The sequence below is a fragment of the Pipra filicauda genome, unplaced genomic scaffold (assembly GCF_003945595.2).
Source record: "Pipra filicauda isolate LSUMZ 115617 unplaced genomic scaffold, ASM394559v2 scaffold1_size10287979_pilon, whole genome shotgun sequence".
In the NCBI taxonomy this organism is placed as follows: Eukaryota; Metazoa; Chordata; class Aves; order Passeriformes; family Pipridae; genus Pipra; species Pipra filicauda.
Window position 1 is genome coordinate 4717758 of NW_024104310.1, and position 22506 is coordinate 4740263.

Below are 22506 nucleotides of genomic sequence, written 5' to 3' on the forward strand. Positions count from 1 at the left end.
TCAGCCATTAGCTAGAGCTAATAAATTGCTCATCACAATGAGGGTCCAAGTCATCTGACACATCTAGGCATCAGGGCATCACTAGGAAGAGTTTGTACCATCTACATTGAGTTATTTTGCTATTGGAGTCCTTAGCTGTTTCTTGATTCAGAACCAGAATAAATCATTTTCACGTCCTAAATTAACACCCTGATCAAGTACAGTTAGGCAGAAGTTGCTCCAAAAATTCCGAGTTCAGTGTAATGGTTTTTGCTGGGATAGAGTTAAATTTCTTCATAGTACGAAGAAATGAATGGTGCTGTGTTTCGAATTTGTGTTGAAAATAATGCTGATAACCCACTGACGTTTTAGTTACTGCTGAGCAGAGCTTACACAGCATCAAGGTGTTCCCTGCCCCTCATACCGCTGTGCCAGCGAGCAGGCTGCAAGTGCACAAAAAGTTGGGAGGGGACACAGCTGGAACAGCTAACCCTACCTAACCAAAGGGATATCCCATGCTATAAGACATCATGCACAACAATAAAAACTGGGGGGAGGCTGGTGGCGGGGACTACTGCTCAGGGACTGGCTGGGTATTGGTCTGTTGATGGTGAGCAATTGTTTTCATTTGCAATGGTTGTTTTTCTTGGATTTTATTTTCCTCTCTCTGTTGGTTTACTTTTTCTTTCCCTTAAAATTTTTAAATGTCTTTCTAATTATTAAGCTGTCTTTATCTCAACCCATAAGTTTCTTTGTCACTTTTGCCCTTCCTATTCTCCCCACCATCCCACCAGCAGGAAGTGAGCTGGCAGCTGTTTGGTGCTTAGTTGCCAGCTGGGGTTAAACTACGACATTCACATGGGAGAGAACCCAAAAAGGAAGTGCCCATCTCCTCACGTAAGTGTTAAGAAAAGGCTGGTAGTAGTAACTTCTGATTTCTTCAGTAATGGTATAGACACAGTTCATCCTAACCTGTGGCAGAGGAATGAACTACTGACCAATGTCCTTTCTAATCCTATGATGGTCTGACAGTGGTCAAACTCAATGCTTTTCAGGAGCAGACAACAGTAAAGAAATATCTTTCTGTGCCAGATTTGCAGAGAGGGCAATAGAACAGAAATGGCCCAGCTGTGTCCACAATAATCTGAAATTGCAGAGATAATTCCTTCTGCCAAGCAAACATAGACTAATTTTTCTTTAAGATTGGTAAGACTCACAATACAGCCTGACAGTGACATGCACCAGCACCCCACAGAGGTCTGCCACAGAGCATAAGGACTTTAGAACAGAAGCAAGATGGGTAAGTAAAAGCCTGCATGCAGCTTTGAGATAAATAGTGAAGGGGAAGATCCAGGTGCCTCCCTTTTGTTCATGTAGCTCAGCAGTCACCCCGAAGGAAGTGGTCAAGGGGTCTCAGGCAAAAGATGCAGCAATTCTGCATCTTCTGAAAGTTTGACTTTTGGCATTGCTTGTAACCACGAATCCTCTTACAGCTCAGATGTCATCTGATACCTGTACACTGGTTTTACTATACAACACACTACATAAAACAAAGAGCCTATGGCTTCCCACAGTGTCAAAAGTTCACTGGCTATTTTCCCTCCCAGTCTGTGGAGGAGGCTTTTTCTGGAGCAAGGCATGTTCATGGGTGTGACAGAGACTGGGCTGAGGACTGAGGACAAGGACTCCCCCTGCTGCATTCAAAAATCACTAAGAAATTACATTATGCTGCCTTGAAGAACTGAGTCTGTCCTATTGGGGGAAAACAGTTTCTCTTTGAAGATAAAATAAAAACATTCATAACATTCAGTGTTGATACAGTTAAAGTGCAAAATGTCATAACCTTGTAATTGCCTACAACCAAAACTACAGACTTTAGACTGAAGTCACATTAAAACAGTTTCCAAAAAAGTTATTTTCCCTTATTATACCGAAATATTGAGCAAAGTTCAAATTATTTAGGATTTCTTCTGAGAGTTGTAGAAAAGCTTCAAGGTGTCAAGTGAAATGGCATTTCTAACTAATAATAATCTCCCACATATTTTCCAGAATGACCAAAAAAACCCAACCGAAAATCAAGAGGTGAATCAAAAAGCCCCTTTGAACTTTCAAAATCACAGAGAAGATCCCATTCAGAGACAGATATTATGCTCTAAATGAAAGCATAAATAATATGATGCACACTTGAACCAATTTTCCTGTAAAGGAGAATTACCCTGCTTACCCCTCACCAGGGCTATGTTCTCTTGCATATCTTGTGCAACAAGAACTTTCTGAGAGGGCAATCACAAAACTGAGAAAGAAAGACAGGTAATTAGAGATGCTCAAGGAGTCTTTAAGAGAGGAACAACAGCGCACTGCTGTGCCAAAAATAATTGCTCCTTTGGTCTGCCTGTCTCTTGAGGTCCTGTTCCACATTAATTAACACTCCTCCCAATAAGGAAGAATCGGTTGGTTTCTTGGTCTTTTGTTTATTGATTTTTTAACTCAAGCCATTCCCTTTAAGCATGAGATATCAAAGCGATTTGAAATAGAACAGTCTGGGTTGGAAGGGACCTTTAAAGGTCATCTAGTCCAAGCCCTCTGCAATGACCAGGGACATCTTCAACATGATCTGTCGGCTCAGAACCACGTTCAACCTGATCTTTATTGTTTCCACAGCTGGGGCATCTAACACCCCTCTGGCAACCTGTTGCCATGTTTCAACACTCTCATTGTAAAAAACTTCTTTCTTATATCTAGTATGAAGGTACTCTCTTTTAGTTTAAAACAATTACGTCTTGTCCTATTGCTACAGACCCTATTAAAAAGTCTGTCCCCATCTTTCTTGTAAGACTCCTTTAAGTATTGAAAGGCCACAACAAGGTCTTCCCAGAACCTTCTCTTCTCCAGGCTGAACAAGCCCAGCTCCCTCAGTCTTTCCTCACAGAAGAGTTGTTCCATCACTTTGATCTTTTTTGTGGGCCTCCTCTGGACTCTGGACACAACAGGTTTGTGTCTCTCCTGTGCTGAGACTCCAGCACAGGAGTGCTGCTGAGTGCAGTATTCCAGGAGGGTATGAAAGATTAAGTGATGCACTTCGCTCATAAGAGAGAAGTACCAATATATTTATTGATATAAACCAGGAATTTAACAAAGCCTGATACTAAAAGTGACAATGATGTAAAGTTACACATGATTTTTTACTGCATAGAGGACATAACTGTCAGGTCCACCCTCCTGTTGAGCCATGAGGTTCAGAAAGGATCTCCTTGCTTTCTAAACTCCCTTCTGATTTAGTTCCAGACTTGGTCAATGGTTTATGTCTAGAAGATTATCTGTGCACAATCAATCCTTATATGACTTAGCTATGATTTCAAAGTTTAGCATGCTATTAATCACTTACCAAGAATCTGTTGCAGCAAGGAATCTCTCAGCCACAAGGAGTAACCTTGGGAGGCGTTTCCTATTCAAGGGAAGATCCTGGTATGCAGTCTGCTGCCATGCAGGACAGTTCAATGGGCCCTGGGCTGTCTGCTGTTCATAGAATAAGATGGTTGACTTATAGTCATACTTACATGCCAGCCGTATTTTGTGTTGTTGCATGCTCAACTACCCCTGAGCTGTTAAGCAAGACTTACTGCCCTTAGCCATTGAGCAAGATTTATGGCCCTTAACTATTCTGTTGTTATCTGTAAGACAGACAAAGGCATCACGACCACCACTGGTGGCTATTGCTCAAGCAAACAAAGGCAGGGTGGGGAGCACACCATCACAGTGGTGCCTCACAAGAGCAGAGTGGAGGGGTAGAGTCACCTCTCTTGATCTACTGGCCACAGTTGATATCTCTTCTTTTTATGCAGCTCAGGATACAGTTGTCTTTCTGGGCTGCAAGCACACACTGCTGGTTCGTGTTAGTTTCCATCCACCAGCACCCCAACACCTTCTCAGCAGGGCTGCTCTCAATCCCTTCCTCCCTCAGCCTGTATTGGTACCGGGGTTTGCCGCATTCCAGATACTTGCCCCACTCCATCTTGCACTTGGCCTTGTTGAACCTCATGAGACTCCCATGAGATCACTTCCCAATCTTGTCCAGCTTCCTCTGAACGACATCCAGTCTTTAAGGACTGTCAACTGCACCACTCAGCTTGGGTTACCTGCAAATTTGCTGAGGGTGCACTCGCCCCCACTGTCTATGCCACTGATAAAGGTATTAAACAGTACTGGTCCCAATTTGGAACACTGATTGACACCACTCATCACTAGTCTCCATTCATACATTGAACCATTCACCACTACTCTTTGGATGTGGAAATTTGTTTTTTTCTAAAAACTTGTTTCTGTAATGCTGTAGCTTCAGAATGAGCCAGGAGAAACTGAACAACTGAACTTTTGCTTTACTGGCAGAACAGTCCTTTAGAAGACAGTATTCTTCTAAACAGAAGAATATGGAAACAGCAGACAGTCATGTGAACCATGAAGATGAGTCTACTGCAGATTTAAACACTAAATCTGGCACATATAAATTGAAGCCCCTTTACCTAGAACTGCCCACCCACTCTAGATGGCGACAGTATAAGCTTCTGCTTCCATGGGACATGAGTGTCTAAGTGTCTTTAACAGTTTGTGGAGGTCTGGTGTGCTGGTTTTGGCTTGGGCAGAGTTAACTTTCTTCACAGTGGCTGGTATGGGACTCTGTTCTGGATTGTGCTGAACACAGGGTTGATAATATAGGGATTTTTTTGTTCCTGCTGAGCAGGGCTTTTCTGCTTTTCTTACTGCCATGCTGGCACGGAAGTTTTGGGTGCATGGGAGGTTGGGAGGAGACACAGCCAGGACAGGTGACCCAAACTGATATTCCACACTATATGATATTCTTGCTCAGTACATAAAACATGGGGAAGAAGGAGAAAGGGACATCTGTAGTGATGGCACTTGTCTTTCCAAGTAACCATCATGCATGATGGGGCCCTGTTCTCCTGGAGATGGCTGAACATGTGCCTGCCCGTGGGAAGCAGTGAATTAATTCCTTGTTTTGCTTTCCTTGTTTGTGCAGCCTTTGCTTTCCCTGTCAAACTGTCTTTATCTCAACTCCGAGTCTTCTAGCTCTTACCCTTCCAGTTCTCTCCCTGATCCTGCTGGTGGGGAAATGAGCGAGTGGCTGCCTGGGGCTTGATTTCTGGATGGGGTTAAATCACAAGTCTTTTTTGGCACCCAACATGGGGCCCAAAGGGTTTGAGATAATGGCAGATCTGATTGGGATGTGCTAGATTGAATTTATATCTGTCAGTGTTGTTTAGCTAGTAATGAGCAGGCTCCTGTACTTCCCATAGGGCTCGCTTTCCTGTCTGTATATTAGAGTCCAGTGCTTGTTAGTGGCTGCTTTTTGCTTTCACTGCTTTTTGTAGTGCTATACAGCTTATCACCTCACTGAATTGTGCCTGGGAACGTTTTGATAACAGCCACGGTGATGCACCTGGGCTGGCAGGTGGCTCGTGTGTTGTTGCTGTTTCTTTTCTGCCGTATTGGACAGCCTGGAACTTCACTCTGCACTTGAGCTGAAGTTCAGAGTGAGCGAGCGGCTGCGTGGTGCTTGGTTGCTGGTTGGGGTTAAATCACGACATCTGGTCAACAAAGGCAATGGAGCACTGCAGAGAGCTGACCACTGAACCCCTGCAGGTGGTCACTGCACTCCCACTCCAAGTGAAAGCAATGAACATTTGAGGAATGGCCTGGGAAAGGAAGGAAAAAGACGTTCAGTTAGAGGATAATTCCTATCCAAGAAAGCGAAATGGAAAGGAAGGCAGCCAGGATTACATTTGTGTTTTACAATTAGTAATCTCAGAGTACTGCTGACTGAATGGGAGTGATTTCACTGCACAGTATTCCAGCAGGTGACCAGTGAGGAAAATGGAAAGGGTGAAGAAAGATGAAGGTACCAGAGGAAGACCAAGGTGGGATCAGGATGCACTCTGGTTCATTTATGAGGAGCAATATCTAACGTGGCTGTCAATACTCAGGGATCAACGAGGTCTTTTCCCAAGAACATGCAATCTCTGTGTGACATGTCAGCCTTCTAGGGAATGCACTCCCAAGATGACAGGAATCCAAGAAACTGAAATTCTCTACAGATTACCCAGGTACTGACATCTCTGCAAACATTCTGGCTCCCCCAAAAAAGGTTGAAAGACACATGTTGATAAAAATACATAGGCACAGATAGGGCCAGACAAGCAGACTTACATGTTTGCAGCAGCAAAAGAAGAAGATATTACTCTGATATGCAAACCCATAATAAACATAGATCAATGCCAGGATAGCCTGGATTTCCAAAGAAGCAGATAACTTTTCTGATATCCTGTTGGCACAGAAACACTGGAGCAGATGGGCAATGATTATGTTAGTTGTGTGGTTGGCAGAAATTTCGCTCACAAGAAGTATGAAATTACCTTCCAGTAAACGAAATGGGGAGGGTTTTGAAAGGTCATACCCTCCATGCATAACAGAATAAATGCTGGCATTAGTCCCTGCAAGATCTTTCTTGTGTATTTGAGCTCTAATGAATCAAAGTTCAGTTTGTGCTCAGATCAGTATTCTCTGACATGTAAATATTCAAAACAATAAGGTAGTGTTTAAAATAAAAACTAAAAAAACCACTATGAACAAAGCTCAAACGGACATTGGCTGATTAAAGCAGGAGTAAGAAACAGACACTGTAGTTTTACTCTGTGGTTTTTCTCCAGAAATAATGTACACTTACAGTTCCTGAAGATTGTCGAGACTTGGCTGACCACTTCATGAGGAAGCTTCTAAACATGTACGGAGTAAATAAGCCTACAAAGATAACAGACTCCCTATAAATATCACATTGATTAAAGAGGCAAACCTTTTGCAGTTCTCATGGAAGCAAGTTGGGAAATCACTTATGTATTTTAAGGAAAGTGAAATGTTGTGGATGAAATGTATAAGGATGTACAAGTACAAAATTGACTAGGTTCTCCAGTAGCTTCACATTACATCAAAATATCTGCATTCCAGGGTTTTAAAAGTATAACATAGAATCATAGAATCATAGAATCAGCTGGTTTTGAAGGGACCTCCAAGATCATCAAGTCCAACCCTTGATTCAACACTGCGGTGGTTACTAGACCATGGCACTAAGTGCCACATCCAGCCTCATCTTAAAAACCTCCAGGGTTTTTTAAAACCTCCACTTCCCTGGGCAGCCCATTCCAATGCCTGATTACCCTCTCTGTAAAGAATTTCTTCCTAATATCTAACCTAAACCTCCCCTGGCACAGCTTAAGACCATGCCCTCTTGTCTTACTGATAGTTGCCTGGAAGAAGAGACCAACCCCCACCTGGCTACAACCTCCTGTCAGGTAGTTGTAGAGAGTGATGAGGTCTCCCCTGAGTCTCCTCTTCCCCAGGCTGAACAACTCCAGTTCCCTCAGCCTCTCCTCATAGGACTTGTGTTCAAGTCCCTTCATCAGCCTTGTTGCTCTTCTCTGGACCTGCTCCAGCACCTCAATACCCTTCCTGAACTGAGGGGCCCTATATTATCAACCCTGTTAGTGAAGGCACAGAGGGCACATATCTCCCACCTGATAGCCCCCAGCTTGACAATTAGACTGCTCTCTTTGCATTCACGGGTTTGAGGCACTGCATCTACCAAGTCATCCGCAGTCAGGTAACCTCAGGGCCACGGGCTGTCACTGCCTCGAACAGGTAACAAAGTCCTATTGTTTCAGCCAGGCATGCAAACACAGGCAGTAGCTAAGCAGCCCACAGAGTACTCCTGCCTCATCCAAATGCAGGGAAAGAATAGGATAGGATAGGATAGGATAGGATAGGATAGGATAGGATAGGATAGGATAGGATAGGATAGGATAGGATAGGATAGGATAGGATAGGGTAGGATAGGATAGGGTAGGATAGGATAGGATAGGATAGGATAGGATAGGATAGGATAGGTTCGGAGACAACTTCTCTACAGTGGGCACTATAAAGATCAGGTTAGCCAAATTTCCTTCAGAAATGGCACAGGCATACCTGATGCTGCATTTTTGTGGAAGAAATATGATGAAAGACTTCTTGATGTCACTTTTTTTTATGCCAGGGTCCACTGTATCTCACACAAGCACTTTCCAAGGGCTGCCTGGATGCACTTGGAAATGACCTGCTGTCCTGGCATTCCAAAGAGAGGGGCAGAAATAAGCCATCTCATCTCTGATTGAGAATTTGAAATTACAAACTTCAATTCCTGGTATAAGAACACAGCTCTGCATTTTGGAATTAAAATACACAGTGCTTTCTGAGACTTGGTTGTGTCCCGCTTAACCACAGAGCAGGAGTCTGCCCCTGAGCTCAAAGACTTTATGACAATACACAAACAAGAGGAATTCAGTCCATGGCTTCTTGAGAGCCAATCTGGGCCATCCTGTCATTCACGGGAGATTTTACAACTTTTCTAGGTTATCTCTATAGTTGTAAGAATCTAATTAACACTTTTTTACACTTAGGGTTCTCAAATACTGGAATAGGTTGTCCAGACAGCTTGTGGAGTATCCACCTCTGAAGATGTTCCAAACTGGACGGAATAATGTCCTGAGCAACCTGCAGTAGTTTTCCATTCAGCAGGGTAGGGTGGACTAGATCTCCAGACAGCTCTCTAACCTGGACTATTCTGTGAATTTTTTTTGCTTTGCAATTAATTACAGCATTCCAATTTCCCAATTTTTTATGAAAGCAGACAGCTGAGAAATGAAAAATAGTTAAAGAAAATAATTAATATAAAATAAATCACAGGAAAATTGTCATTTCTCATTTGTAAACTAAACATTTCAAACAACAGAACATATAAGCTAGAATTTCTGAAAATGTTTTCAAGAAATTCGGAAAAATTACATTAAATGCTATCTCATGGCATTCTATTTCAAATAACATGATTGTAAAATCATCTTTGCAGTTGTATATGGAAATTTCTTTAGGCTACAGGAATTTATTGAAAGGGCAGAAATCAGAGAGATATTTTCCACCTATGAAATACAGAACAGATAGGGATTTTCATTAATGCATGCTTGGAAATAATTACTCATGGAGCTCAGAATTTAAAGAGTGCTAAGTTTGTTGGCACCTCATCCACCTTATTTCATAAGAATTTACATGTCAATTTTATTTTAAGTCTATATTGACCACCCAGACAACTAAGCATGAGTTAGCAGTGTGTGAACATGAGTCAACACCACAACCTTGTGGTGGACACGGCCAAACACAAAGGGGGCAGCACTTCAAGGGAAGTGATTATATTCTTCCATTCAGCATAAGATCTCATCATGTGCTCAGGGCTAGGCTCTCCAGTACAGGAGAGATATCAGCTTACTTCAGTGAGACCAGGGAAAGGGCACCATGATGGCTGGGTCCTGGAGCACCCAATGTACCAGAGGCAAGGGAGCTACATCTAGTCTGAAGACCAAGGGTGGGGAGCATTTCCTTGATGTCTTCAGACATGTGATGGGAAGGTACAGGGAAGACAACCGGGCTGCTCTCAGAGATGTCCTGGGAAAAGAAAAGAATCAACTGTCACAAATTGTATCAGAGAAATTCTAGTAAGATATTGTCACAGACAAAAAATGTTTACTCCTTCAGGGAATTTTCATGAATTTATTTGACAATTAACAGCCTATTAGTTACAGATTCTGGTATCAAGGGAGACTGAAAAAACCAACCAACCCTCAGGAAAAAACTCTGCTTCCCTTCTGACACCTCTTCCCCCCACTGACCTTTTTGCTCCTCAGTCCCCTCACCCCCAGGCCATGCTCAGCCCCTTTGCTGAGCCAGTGGCCAGTGCAAGAGACTGGGGACAGCACACGAGTGCTGGTTCCTTCACTGACAGCAGCTCCTCCAGGCTGCATCTCTCAGCTCCTGCTCCAGCAGTACCTTGGCTCCAACCCCTGCCCAGGTGTTCCCTTCTCTCTTCTCTCCTCCTGCTCCAGTGTTGATTCCCCCCCTTCTCCTCTCTCCTCTTACCCTGGCCTTGTTTCTCCTTTTGCTTGGTGTTTACCGCCCTCACTTTAAGATACTTTCCCAGAGGTGCCATAGACTCCCCTGAGGATGGGCCCAGACGTGTCCTGTGTTGGGTCCTTTGGATCTGGATGGCACATGCTGTGACTGGCTCAGGGCAGCCCCAGCCTCTCCTCACAGAGGCCACCCCTGCAGCCCCTCTACCAAAACGTTGACAATGACGAGGGGACAAATCACTGTGAAGCAGTCAAACACTAGAGCAGGTTGCCCAAAGGCTCTGGAATCCACACCCTTGGAGGCAATTCCAAACTCAGCTGGGCAAAGCCCTAAGTGACCTGGCCCAACACCCACAGCAGACCTTCTCTGAGCACGGCACAGGTGACACAAGTGCCAGAGGATCTTTCCAACCTGAGTTATTCCATGATTCTACAAAACTGTTGGAATCACTTCCAGGCTCAGTAAAGGTTTGGAAGACACAAGAATACAGAGACCAACCAGAAGATGCTTGTGTCTGCATTACTGAGGAGATCCTTCCCTTTCAAAATAAATAAATATTACCATAAAGTTAGCAGAGATGACAGGGAGGCATGTCCAGAGCAGGAGACTGACCCTGTTCTGTTCCAAGTAGGTGGAAATGGAGGCTGAGGGGACAAAATGAAAAAGAGCTTTCCAACAAAAAGACTGTGAAGCAGGGAGTCTTACCAGCTAGGCACATGATTTTTCTTAATTTTAAACACTACACAAAAGGTCACACGTGCAAGAAACTGCATTTGCTCTCCCTGCCCTGGTGTTTCTTCAGCTCAGCCCTGGAGTTATCGTAACATTCAGGCCACAACCAATGTCGTGTCTGCATCTGCAAGTCTTCCTGGGCTGTGTCTGAGAGAGACCCTGGGCAGGGCACAAATGCCCCAGTGTTGGTCAGTGGGTCCTGCTGTGGAAGAGAGGAGGTTCTGGCACCCACCCCCAGAAACACTCCTGTCCCCCAGAATCCTTGGGCCTCTGCCTCAGATGACATGATTTAATCACCACCCCTCAGGGACACTCTCCGCACATATTCAGTTTCTGATTCCCACAAAACTCTGCTATACTTTTCCTGGAACTTTGAAATCTCGGTTGCCGTATACGGCACCATTTTAGTAGCAGTTTGCTGACCCTGACCATCGTCTATGGTTTCAGCTTTAATTAGGGGTCGTAATGTTACTTCCTCGTCAACAGATTAAAATGCAAACGTAACATGTCACTTTTTGTCAGGATAATAGTTTTACTCATTCATTGGATACAAAAATGCAGAGTTGTGAGACAGTATTTCTGTAAATGGTCCAGATGCTAAATCCTGCAATCCTTCCCATAAGATTTTACTCTCTTATATGCATCCCAAAGCTCCACCTGAAGCGTCCTAGTATGATCATGCTTGGCAGCAAGCAATGCCTCCTCCTGCAGCCTCTTTTCCTTTTCCCAACTGTGCTCAGCAAGAAATGCCTCCACCTGCACCTTACTCTCCCCTTCACGATCATGCTGAGCTGCAAACAGGCCCTCTGCCCGCAGCGTACACTCCCTTTCACAATTGCACTTAGCAGCAAGCAACACTTGTTCCCAAAGCCTGTTTCCTCTCTCCTCACTTAACTGATCCTGCAATCCTTTCACCAAATCCTGCAGAGATCCAATCATTTCTCCTTCTTCCCATTTGTTGGCATACCTCTCCTTTTGGGCAGCACTTTAAGCTACTCCCAAAATTGCACACAAAACTGCTTTACCTTTCCCCTTTCATACCTTTTGTTCACTTAACACCACATTTATTGATTTAACCACTGCTTCAGGCCTATACAAATCTCCATTTGCCCATTCCATGCCCGAGGGAGTCAGGCACACATTATATTCTCTCAACTTTTCCAAAATCAGGGAACAGTCAAGCACTGATATTTCCTACGCAGTCTTGGCTTACAGCTGCTCAGATGCCTCCTGGCTCTTAACAGGATCACATCCCAGCACTCCCTGCCCAGAACTCAAGGGTAGAGTGATGACATTCTGAACGGATCCCTTCAACCATGGCATCCTGTCCATGATACCAAAAATGTGCCGTCCCTCCCTTAAGGGCCGGGAGCACCCAAGATTTGTAAATGCTCGTGGTCGAAAGGAACAACAAATGTCAGAGGGTCTGCAAAAAATCACAAAGTTTTAAGAGTAAATTACGCATTTGGCACAGAAATTGGTATATTAGTCCCTGACCTACTATATAAACACATGGCAATGGGTTTTGAATGAAGGGGTAGGGTGAAAGGGAAGATAGAAAGGAAGAGATGAATTAAAGAGGGGGATAGAGAAAAAGAGGAGAGAAAGAGACAAAGAAAGAAAGAGGAAGAGAGGAAGGAGGGAGACAGGGAGGAAGGAAGGAAGGAAGGTAGGTAGGTAGGTCCTGGGAGTGCCCCTCTACAGTCCATGCCCACCTCTTGGCCTCATTCCTGTGTTTGTGCAGTACTGTGTTTTCTTATCTCCAGGAACTAAAACAAGGATGTTTGTCTCAGAAAAGTGCTGCCCTACCTCGGCATGGCCCTCTTCTGCAGCCACATGTTATTCTTTCTCACAGCATGTTATTATCAACAATCCTTGGTTATTACCAACAATCCTCGGTTATTACCAACAATCCTTGGTTGCCTCCACAGCCACCTGGCTATCGGTGTTTGAGACATACACATCAGCCTCATATATTCTGGGCTTCTGCACAGCTTTCCTCATCACCATTTCTTTAGCACTGGGAAGCACACAGTGTGGCACTGTGAGTATCTATTTATGGGGCAATATGTCCAAACAGTAATTCACTGGAATCCCACTTTGAAACTTCCAGAAAATGCAACGTAACAATCAGGACAGAGGTTGTGCCTTCATTCAAAAACTACCAGAAAGCTTGACTCGCTGGAAGTCATGTGACCAGCTCCTGGCCCTGCCCCAAGAAGCGTTTCAGATTTCATCTTATTAGAAATTAATATGCATGAATAGGCCAGGGAACAAGGACAAGAATCCAGATTCTGGGAGAAGACTGGCACATACTACTTGCTTGAAGTCCATTCTGAATTGAGAGTTGGTGAAGCCATCTTCCCCATGCCCTAGATCAGATCCCCAAGCCTTGGAGTTAAACCTAAAGGCACTGACTTATGCCCAGTGTACTGAGTACCCTGACTGGGTAGCTCCTGCCACCAGGACAGTTCCTAGATTTTGAGAAGTTAGAAGCTACAGGAAATAGCTTCTAAGGGCCCATCTCCCACACAGAAACTCAGAACTGACATACCTGTCGCAGAACACCTGTGCATGGAAAAGGGACTCACCAGGATCCAACCTGCCCTAAATGCTGAGCACAGTAGGAGACATAGAATGCTGCTCAGAGCCTGGCTGGCTGCTTTATCCTCGCAGGTGCCAAGCCTGTCTGCTCAGGTTGCGAGAGAAGAAATACCTACAACTTTTCTTTGCAAGTACTGGCAGGGAAGGAGAAAGTTGCTTCTTTCAAAGAAAGGCAAGGAGAAGAAGGGCCTGCCTGGGACGTATTAGCTCGCTGGCTGGACACCTCTCCAGCACTGCCACATCTGAGCTTAATCATCACATCTCAGCCAGAAGTCACTCAAATCACTGTCACCAGTGTCAAGAACACCAGGCTGCAGGCTATTTTACGGACTTGGAAGTATCCTTTCTATCATTGCTACTGCACAAAGCTCTGGTGTATCACACCAGTGATATTCTTGTGACTTGCCAATGGCAATCACTAACCCCTGTTTCAAAGTCTTTTAGTCCCTCAGCTCTCATTCCCCTGTTTTGTAAACCTGTTTACCGAGAGAGCAAACACGGCAAGATGTACATCACCAATGTCTGCGTTTTGCTCTCAGATGGAAGAACAGTCCTTAGTGGTTAACTAACGACTGCAGCAGCCTCAGGGAAAACAGTAAAAACGTCTGTGAGGTGAGGTCTAGCGGATGACATGCAGAAGAAGGGCCGTGCCGGGCGTCCGCACGGCGACAGAGCCGGGCTCCAAGTCGCGCTCAGCACGGGGGGGGAGCCGGGGACCCGGTGGGATCCGAGACGGGGCGGGGCACGTCGGGGGCAGCCGGGACTGCGCGGCCCCCCGGCCTGCCCGTCCTGGGGAGGCGGCGGAGGCCCCGCTGAGTCACGGTGAGGGCGGGTCCGCCCGCTGAAATACCGCTTGTTCCATCCGCGGCCCCGGCGGACAGAGGGCCGCTCCCCATTTATCTCCACTCGTCTCCCGCTCCTCTCCCTCTCCTCTCCTCAGAGAGCCCACACCGGCGGCCCCCGGCGTGGGACGCGCCTGCGGCGAGGAGCTGCCGCCGGCAGCCCGTGCCCCCGCCTCGGCCATGGCGGGTCCGGGGGACCCCGCGGAGCGCTGCTCCTGCCGCAACACCGACTGCCTGGAGCGGCCGCTGCGGCGGCTCTTCGAAGGGCTGGCGAGCGGCGTGGCCGCCTGCCCCTGGCCCTTCGTGCTGGTGCCGCTGCTGCTGTCGGGCGGGCTGGGCGCCGGCTTCCTCTTCCTGCCGCAGCGGCAGGCGAACGACATCGAGGAGCAGTTCACGCCGACGGGGGGGCCCGCCAAGGCCGAGCGCGACTTGGTGCGGCGGCACTTCCCCACCAACGACTCGCAGCGCTTCTCCGCCCCCCGCCTGCCCACCGAGGGCGCCTACGCCGCCCTCATCGCCGTGGCGACCAACGGCACCTCGGTGCTGGACCCGACGGCGTGGGAAGAGGTGCTGCGGCTGGACAAGACCGTGCGCGACCCCGACTACGAGCGGCTCTGCGCCCGCAGCGACGGCAGCTGCGCCAGCCCCAACCCGCTGCTGTCGCCGAGGGGCGATGAGCGACCGCCCGTCTCGGGGAGCCTCCAGTTCCCCGTCAACGGCAGCGTCTTCCTGGGGGCCGCGCTGGGCGGCGTGGACGCGGACGGCGGGCGGCTGCTGTCGGCGCGGGCCCTGAAGCTGGTGTATTACCTGCGGGAGGACGGCCCCGAGGCGGAGGACAGCCGGCAGTGGCTGCACAGCTTCCTGCGGAACATCTCGTCGAAGCTGAGGGAGTTGCACCTCAGCTCCATTCAGGTAACGCAGGGGCGGGTACGGCCGTGCGGAGCCGCCGAGCCCCGAAATGTCCGGGCAGCCCCGTCGTGGAAAGGAAAGGAGACGGTGCGGGGAGAAGGCGGGTGGCCTGCGGCTTGCGAGGGCCACGGCACTGCTTTAGTGCCAGCGTGATGTTTAGCCTTGCCTGTGCGTGTGTACAAAGACCAAAGAGAAAAAAATGTGCTTCATCGTTTCTTTCCTTGTTCTTTTAATGGCAGGTGACTTACTTTACGTCGCTGTCCAGACAACAGGAGTTTGAAGGAAATACCAAGAGCGTGATCCCGCTCTTCTCCATAACGTATTTCTTGACAATAAACTTTGCAATCTTCTCTTGCTTAAGGTAAAATGCCTTCTAAGCTATGGCTCAATGAGCAGTGACTTCTGCTCTTCTTTACCTGCCTCGGTTTCTGCTCTGGTTTCTGCTTCTGGTCGAGTGAAAGCGTTCTTGAAGCTGCAGACTGTGACATTTCATAACAGGCAAAATGTATTTCTTTGCTCTTTCTTGTCTACCTGGGCATGTTTCCCAACTGCTTAGATGGGGTTCATGATAAGTAGCAGATGAAGACCTGAACAAGCATTCAGAGCTTAGTTAAGGTTCAGGTGGATGAGCACTGGCCTCATAAATTACTGCAAATCTGGGTACAGCTCTAAGTGTTCTGCTTGATAGTAGAGTCAGAGCCTTATCTGCTGTCCACAGAGAACTTCACCTGCCCTTTCTTTGTGGTGTTGGAAGGTGAGCTGTACAGCAGTGTTTGTGTACTGCATTGAGAAAAAATGTTCTGCTTGCAGGGTGGGCTGCCTGGTTTAGCACTTGCATCAAGCATCATGCCCATTAGAACATTTCTTGGGGAATCCTTGAGCCAGCCCTCAGGGGTGTCTTGGCAAAAAGCTGGTAGCCAATCTGCCTGCAGAGAAAGTTTCTCTGTGTGGCATTACTGCCTGGGAGGTGCTTCTGTATTACACTGATGTGATACACCAAGAACCCACGTAAAAGCAAAGAGCTTCTAAAAATTCCTCATTTTTTTGGGTCACCCTAAGTCTAGCCTCACTGATAGAGCTAATGTATCTTCATTTTGCATCTCTGTTGTTATTGATGCAAAGAGCAGTACACATCTTTACTCTTCTGAATATAGCTGGCCAGTGGTAATAATGCAGTAGCACCTCCTAGAGAAATTAACCTTCTCCAATGCTGACACCTGGGAGCCCTCCTAGCAACTTTCGTAAGGAGTTCTCTTCAGACAGGGTATCATTGGTACCTGTGCACTTGTCATGCCAAACACCTTGGTGAAACATTTGACACGTAATGAAGATATTCCTTGAAATATTTTCAGACTCAGCTGTATAAGAAATAATGTCTGGCTTGCCTGCTGTGGAGTGGTTTCTGCCGGCTTAGCTGTGTTTAGCAGCTTTGGATTGATGCTCTTCTGTGGAGCGCCGTTTGTGGTCACTGTAGCAAACGCACCGTTCCTGATTCTGGGTAAGTAGAAAAGTGAGTCTGAATCAAAGACAAGCAAAGTTAAAACAACCTAATGGTGTCAGTCTTTTATGATGTGAGCATCAGATCATACAACATTCTGTGCTGCAGTGAGGGGAGCAGATACCTGGAGGTGCAGCCTCCTTAGAGCTCCTACAGGCAGGTGAGCCCCTCAGCTCAGCTCAGCTGTGTTCTGGAGCAAGGGCAGCTTTTCCCAGAAAACAATGCCTGCTCTAGTTCCACTGCTCTGGTGTGAAAACTATAAATGAGAGAGTGGTAAGATTAATACTTCTGGCACTGTTCTAGTGTCCCTGTAGCCATGATGATTAATCCTCTGCAGTATAATGACTGTGTACTAACCAGTCTCATTCAGCTACACAATTGAAGTGATGCACCATTTGTGCAAGCAGCTCCCCACAAAAACCCAAGGAAGTTGATATCATTACATCACTCTTGCACAGACTGCTTGACAGGCAGTGCTGAACTTTCCAAATGCCCTTTGATAATGTTGCTGCAAGTAAATTACTTCTTTTAAAATCCTTATCTGCTCTCCTATGGGATAAATTCATGTGAAGTTTGCTTGGGCTTGGTCTCATGCTGAGGAAAGCTCGTGGAATTTCCAGGTTGATAGAGGCTGTGCATCATCTTAGCTGTCTAATGCAAATGCTCCTTAGGGCACGCATCATTTCTTTGTTTCCTGCATAATTCCAATGCATTTTGTATTTGTTTTTGTTTGCTCATCAATTGCAGCGGCTCTGAAGAGGGTCAGAAAAACCCTTTTGTATACCTGGGAAAGGGCTGAAGCCCTTCAGGTCTTCAGAAATAACATGCAGACTTTTGTCCTCCTTGCATTAAAGCAAACAACTTCTCAGTACATCAGATGATTTGCTTTGTACTTGCCTGCTTTCTGGAAGCAGCATGGCTCACTGCCATCCACTAGTACCTTTTCAAATTTCAGCTCACTTACTCTGGTATCTTAGCAAAACCCCCAAGCCCAGTATCCAGTCTTTCTGGCAGAGTTTAGGAGGATTCTGGTGGGTAATATTTGTGAGTGGATCAGTATAAATGTGAAGATAAATTAATAATGAATTGTGAATAAGTGCTGAAAGAGAAACTGGAGAGAAGTGGAGGGCAAAGAGCATAAAAAAGTGAGCCACTGGAAAATGGGGATCGCAACTGTTCTCCCTTTGTGCTGATGGCAGAGCAAGAAATTATTGGTCTAAGTTGCTGCAGTGATGAAGGAGATTCCAGGGATAATGGAGGACACTTCCAGTGGTAAGGATAGCTGAGCTTCAGAATACATAATGCTTTGGAATGTGTGTTGTCTGCATCAGTGGACATGTGGACAGCAGATACAAGAACTTTTCAGAGATGGAGTAGGTGTGCTCAGACCTTCAGCAGAGTAGGGTAAGGGATCAACAACCCATCAGGTCACCAGGAGTTTCTGAAAGGTACTACGTTTAGCTACACACACAGGATCTGTTTTCCTGATTCTCTTGTAACTTGTATCACCACTAAAGCAATATTAATAGCCCAACTTTCTTTTTCAAAATTTTATGTGGACTTAGATGTGATTAATGTTGTAGTTTTGTTGGGTGTTAGTGGAAGCTGCCATTTGCAATGCAGAGTTAACCTTTTCTCCTCTTGCAGGGGTTGGCGTTGATGACATGTTCATCATGATCGCTTCCTGGGAACAAAGTTCAAGGAAAAAAGAGAAATCCAGTGTTAAATCTCTGCTGGCTGAGACTTACTCAGAGGCAGCACTTTCTGTGACCATCACCACTCTCACGGATGTTTTGGCCTTCTTCATTGGCACCTGGACTGCTTTTCCCTCCGTGAGAGCTTTCTGCCTCTATACAGGCACTGCTTTTGTCTTCTGCTATGTATATACCCTGACCTTCTTTGGGGCAGTTCTTGTATTAAATCATAAAAGGGAGCAAGGAAACCGACACTGGCTGACTTGTATGCGTGTGGGAGTAGATAAAGATCAGGCTGAGAACTCCTGCTTGTACAACGCTTGCTGTGTCGGCAGCTGTTCCAGGCAGTCCTCTGAGCCAGAAGGGGAACATCCAATGAGCATATTCTTTAAAGAGTATTACGGGCCTTTTTTTACAAATAAATGGGTCAAGCTACTCGTGGTGTTGCTGTACGGAGCGTATTTGGGTGGCAGTGTTTATGGGTGTACTCAGATCAGGGAAGGCATCGATCTTCGAAATCTGGCTAATGATGACTCTTACGTTATTCCATACTATGATGATGATGAGAAATACTTCTCGACGTATGGACCCAGGGTCATGGTTGTCATTCCTGAGAGGGTAGATTACTGGAATGAGGCGGTTCGTCGTGGCATTGAGAGCTGTGCACAGAATTTGGAGAACATTTCCTACGTTGATAAGAACCTCTCAGAGTCCTGGCTGAGAGTATACACAGTACTCGCTGAAAGCAGTTCGATAAATATAAACGATAAGACTCAGTTCTTTAATAACTTACCTGTACTGTTCAGCATTCGTTCCAGTTTTGCGTGGGACTTAAACAAGACTCAGGATGAAATAGAAGCTTCACGTTTCTTCCTCCAGACAGTGAACGTGACCTCAGCCGTTGATGAGAAGAATCTTCTCAATCAGTTAAGAGAGACAGCCAGGCAGTGCAGTATTCCACTGAAGGTGTATCACCCGGCATTCATCTACTACGACCAGTACCTGGTAATAGTGCAGAACACCGTTCAGAACGTTGCCGTTGCTGCCGGGGCAATGCTCGTTGTCTCCCTTCTGCTCATTCCCAACCCGTTGTGCTGCCTGTGGGTGACTTTTGCAATAGCTTCTGTTATAGTTGGTGTGACGGGTTTCATGTCGTTCTGGAACGTCAATCTCGATTCCATATCCATGATCAACCTGGTCATTTGTATAGGGTTTTCGGTAGATTTTTCTGCTCATATTTCCTATGCCTTTGTTACGAGTGGAGAGTCATCAACCAATAAAAGGGCAATCGAAGCGCTGTCCCTGCTCGGTTACCCGGTATTACAAGGTGCAGTTTCTACTATATTAGGAGTTGTTGTCCTGGCTGCAGCAAAAACCTACATCTTTAGGACCTTTTTCAAGATCATGTTTCTTGTCATTTTGTTTGGCGCTCTTCATGGTCTTGTTTTCATTCCAGTGTTTTTAACATTTTTTGGAAAATTTGGCACATCACCCCACAATACCAAATCTGAAAATCCAGAGCTTAGCTTAAGAAATTATAAAGATTGCTCATGACTACATTAAATATGTTCTATTTTATATATATTATATATTGATTGAAATGCAGTGACTTTCAGGGAATGTAAGAAATGAAAAAAATGAAGGACGGAAAAATAAATACATCAGGGAAGGAAGGCTTCAAAAAAGCCATGCAAGAAAAACAACAGAAGAAATGAAAACTTAGAAAGTGCATTTGCATTTCTCATTTTTGTGTGTGCTTGATTCAACATCTTAATGTTGTTAAATATTTTTTGTGTTTACTGAATGTATTAAAATGACTCCTAAGCCTGCAGGAGACAAAGTCTGCTTAGGCTCCTAATGCAGCACAAGAAACCGTTGGTGAAGACAAATGGACTCGCATTTTCTGTTCAAAGCCTTATTGTCTTGGTGATCTGTTTTCTAGCTAAGATTAAACATTTGGTACCTTTAAGAAGATTGTGTGTATCTTCTGTTGGCTGCAGTTTGCAAAGGGATATGCTGTAGGTTATTGAAGTTGTGTGGACCTCCTGAGTAACCACCATGGAAGATGCTGTGCCATGGCACGACAGGACAAGGATTCACTAGGGAGAATCATGTCCTGATTGAGAGCAAAATGGAAAAACAACTCAAGTTTGAGCAGGTCAGTCCTAAAACTGTAAACCCATAAATTCCACCGTGTTCACCAGTGACAGCCCATCCTTTGACATGTTGATAGAGCAGAGGAGCTCCCACTGAATAAGAGCTAAGAATATATGAGGTCGTCTTCTGACGTGTAGGGACAAAACAGTGGGTGAGAAGTCAATTCTTAATTTGTTGCCAAAATAAGGAGCAACCCATTGGAAATCAAATGATGGTAACTGATGTTTGTAATTTTGGAAAAATTGCTCTCTACAACTGCCTGAAAGGAGGTTGTAGGGAGGTGGGAGTCAGTCTCTTCTCCCAAGGAACAAGTGACATGACAAGAGGAAATGACCTCAAGCTGTGCCAGTGAAAGTTAGGTTGGATATTAGGAAAAATTTCTTCACTGAAAGGTGGTCAAGCATTGGAATAGGCTGCCCAAGGAAGTGGTAGAATCACCATCCCTGGAGATGTTAAAAAAAAAAACATGTGGATGTGGCACTTAGGAATGTGGGTTAGTGGTGAATATGGGGATGCCGGGTTAATGGTTGGACTTGATGCTCTTGGAGGCTTTTTCCAACCGTAATAATTCTATGGTCTGAAGAGTAATGATTACACTTATCATTAAGACATGTCATAGATCACTTTCTAAAAGCAAAAATAAATTAAGCACAAAGCAGTTTTTGGAGGAGTACTTAACATGCATGAAACCAGAAGTGCATTTCAGCTGATGCATCTTTCCAGGTCTACCTTTATCCCTAGGTGCTAGAGCTTTTTGGAGATTGATTTGGCTTTTTTGCTTTTTGGAAATTGAAACAAATAAAACCACCAATCGCCCTACCACATCTCCCCTCTACCTATGACAGCCTGAGAATTTTTATACTAAATTCTTTATAAAAGGTATCCTGAACTTTCCTGCAAATTATGTTAAGTTTCCTTCTAATTTCAGTTTTTCTGTGATCTTTCTATCTGGAAAGATAAACCAAATTTGGGGGTGTTGTTTCATCACTAAGGCAGTTGAATATTCTGCAGAAGTAGCTCTGTAATAATGAATAAATGTTAAAAAGAGTTGCAATGCTGTGGAGCAAAAGAGGAAGTTTTGTTCCTAGAAGGAGAAACAATTCTTGAAATAGTAGTCAAAGATTGAACACTTGTATTAATCTTAGAAGTTAGTTGCCGAGTTCAAAGTCAAAACCCAGTGCAACTACAGCCCATATGGTACATCACTAAATTTCAGAATTACAGCCAGCAGCATTAAATTTTCAGGACAGGGCACTAACCACAAAGCTAGATCTGGGAAAAAACAAACCAAAACCAAATCTTAACCGCATGCACCAGAGTCCCCTCTTCTCCCATGAAATGTTTCATTGTCCATATTAGTGCTTTTATTATGGTATGCAGTACAGCCATTTCTGCACTGATGATGCTGTGGAAGGAGCAGAGGATGCACTCACATTGGCCAACACCAGAGGAAGGCCTCTCAATAAACACTGGAACAGGAGTCGAGCTCTTGGAAAAAGAGAATAGAAATCTACCTCTGAGAGAAGTAGAGAGAGTGACCTATTTAAAGTTAGTACTCTCACCTCTCATCCTATTGTTTGGCCGTGTTTTAGAATATACTTTACAAATAGCTCTCCTTGCTTCTAGCAGAGGTTTCCAAGCAGATCAAGATCAAGCTACCAGTGCCTTGATTGCTTTAATTTCAGTTTAAGGGATCAAGATTTAGAAAACTGTTCTGACATTTCAGCTGACTCAGGTCATCACTGAGTAGGAAGCAGCCAGAAAGAGCAGGCCACATCTTTCTCTGAAAATTTGCGTTTTCTTTGTATTAAGCTTGATGGAAAAATTCTGGCATGCCAGCCTCAGAAATGGAGAAAATCCAGAATCATGTCCAAGTGTGAATTTCTTATTTTATATGCCACTGTGCTTGTGACCAGTTTAAGGGTATTTAAAAAGCCAACAGTCCATCTGAGCACCTAGCTGTGCCCCGTTTTCAACAGCAGGAGGCTGTGTACTTAAAGGGAACTGAGGTTATTCTCACCCTCTGACTGACATCTGGAAGCTGCCTTTGTGGGTTGACTTGGACACTAGGAACACACCAAAGCTGCTCTAT

General features: G+C 45.3%; 2 protein-coding genes across 14 annotated transcripts in view; one reads left to right on the forward strand and one right to left on the reverse strand.

The window, feature by feature from the left end:
* LOC113986010 (highly reducing polyketide synthase cm3B-like) overlaps positions 1–14659 on the reverse strand; it is a 36293-nt gene extending 21634 nt beyond the window's left edge. For 2 of the 13 annotated variants that reach the window (XM_039380677.1, XM_039380681.1), the window contains exons 1-6: positions 13265–14659; positions 9341–10622; positions 8011–8145; positions 6719–6792; positions 5385–5690; positions 3365–3495 (exon numbers count right to left, since the gene is read on the reverse strand). The gene's annotated coding sequence lies outside the window, so the exon portion shown is untranslated. The other 11 variants (XM_039380680.1, XM_039380679.1, XM_039380682.1 and 8 more) reach the window with 11 other exon arrangements.
* LOC113986012 (patched domain-containing protein 3-like) lies at positions 13931–20226 on the forward strand. Its single transcript, XM_039380691.1, has 5 exons — positions 13931–14136; positions 14255–15068; positions 15305–15426; positions 16418–16563; positions 18211–20226. Exons 1-5 carry the CDS (start codon positions 13946–13948, stop codon positions 19809–19811), a joined length of 2874 nt encoding a protein of 957 aa, XP_039236625.1. The 5' UTR covers positions 13931–13945; the 3' UTR covers positions 19812–20226.
* Positions 20227–22506: the final 2280 nt, after the last annotated feature.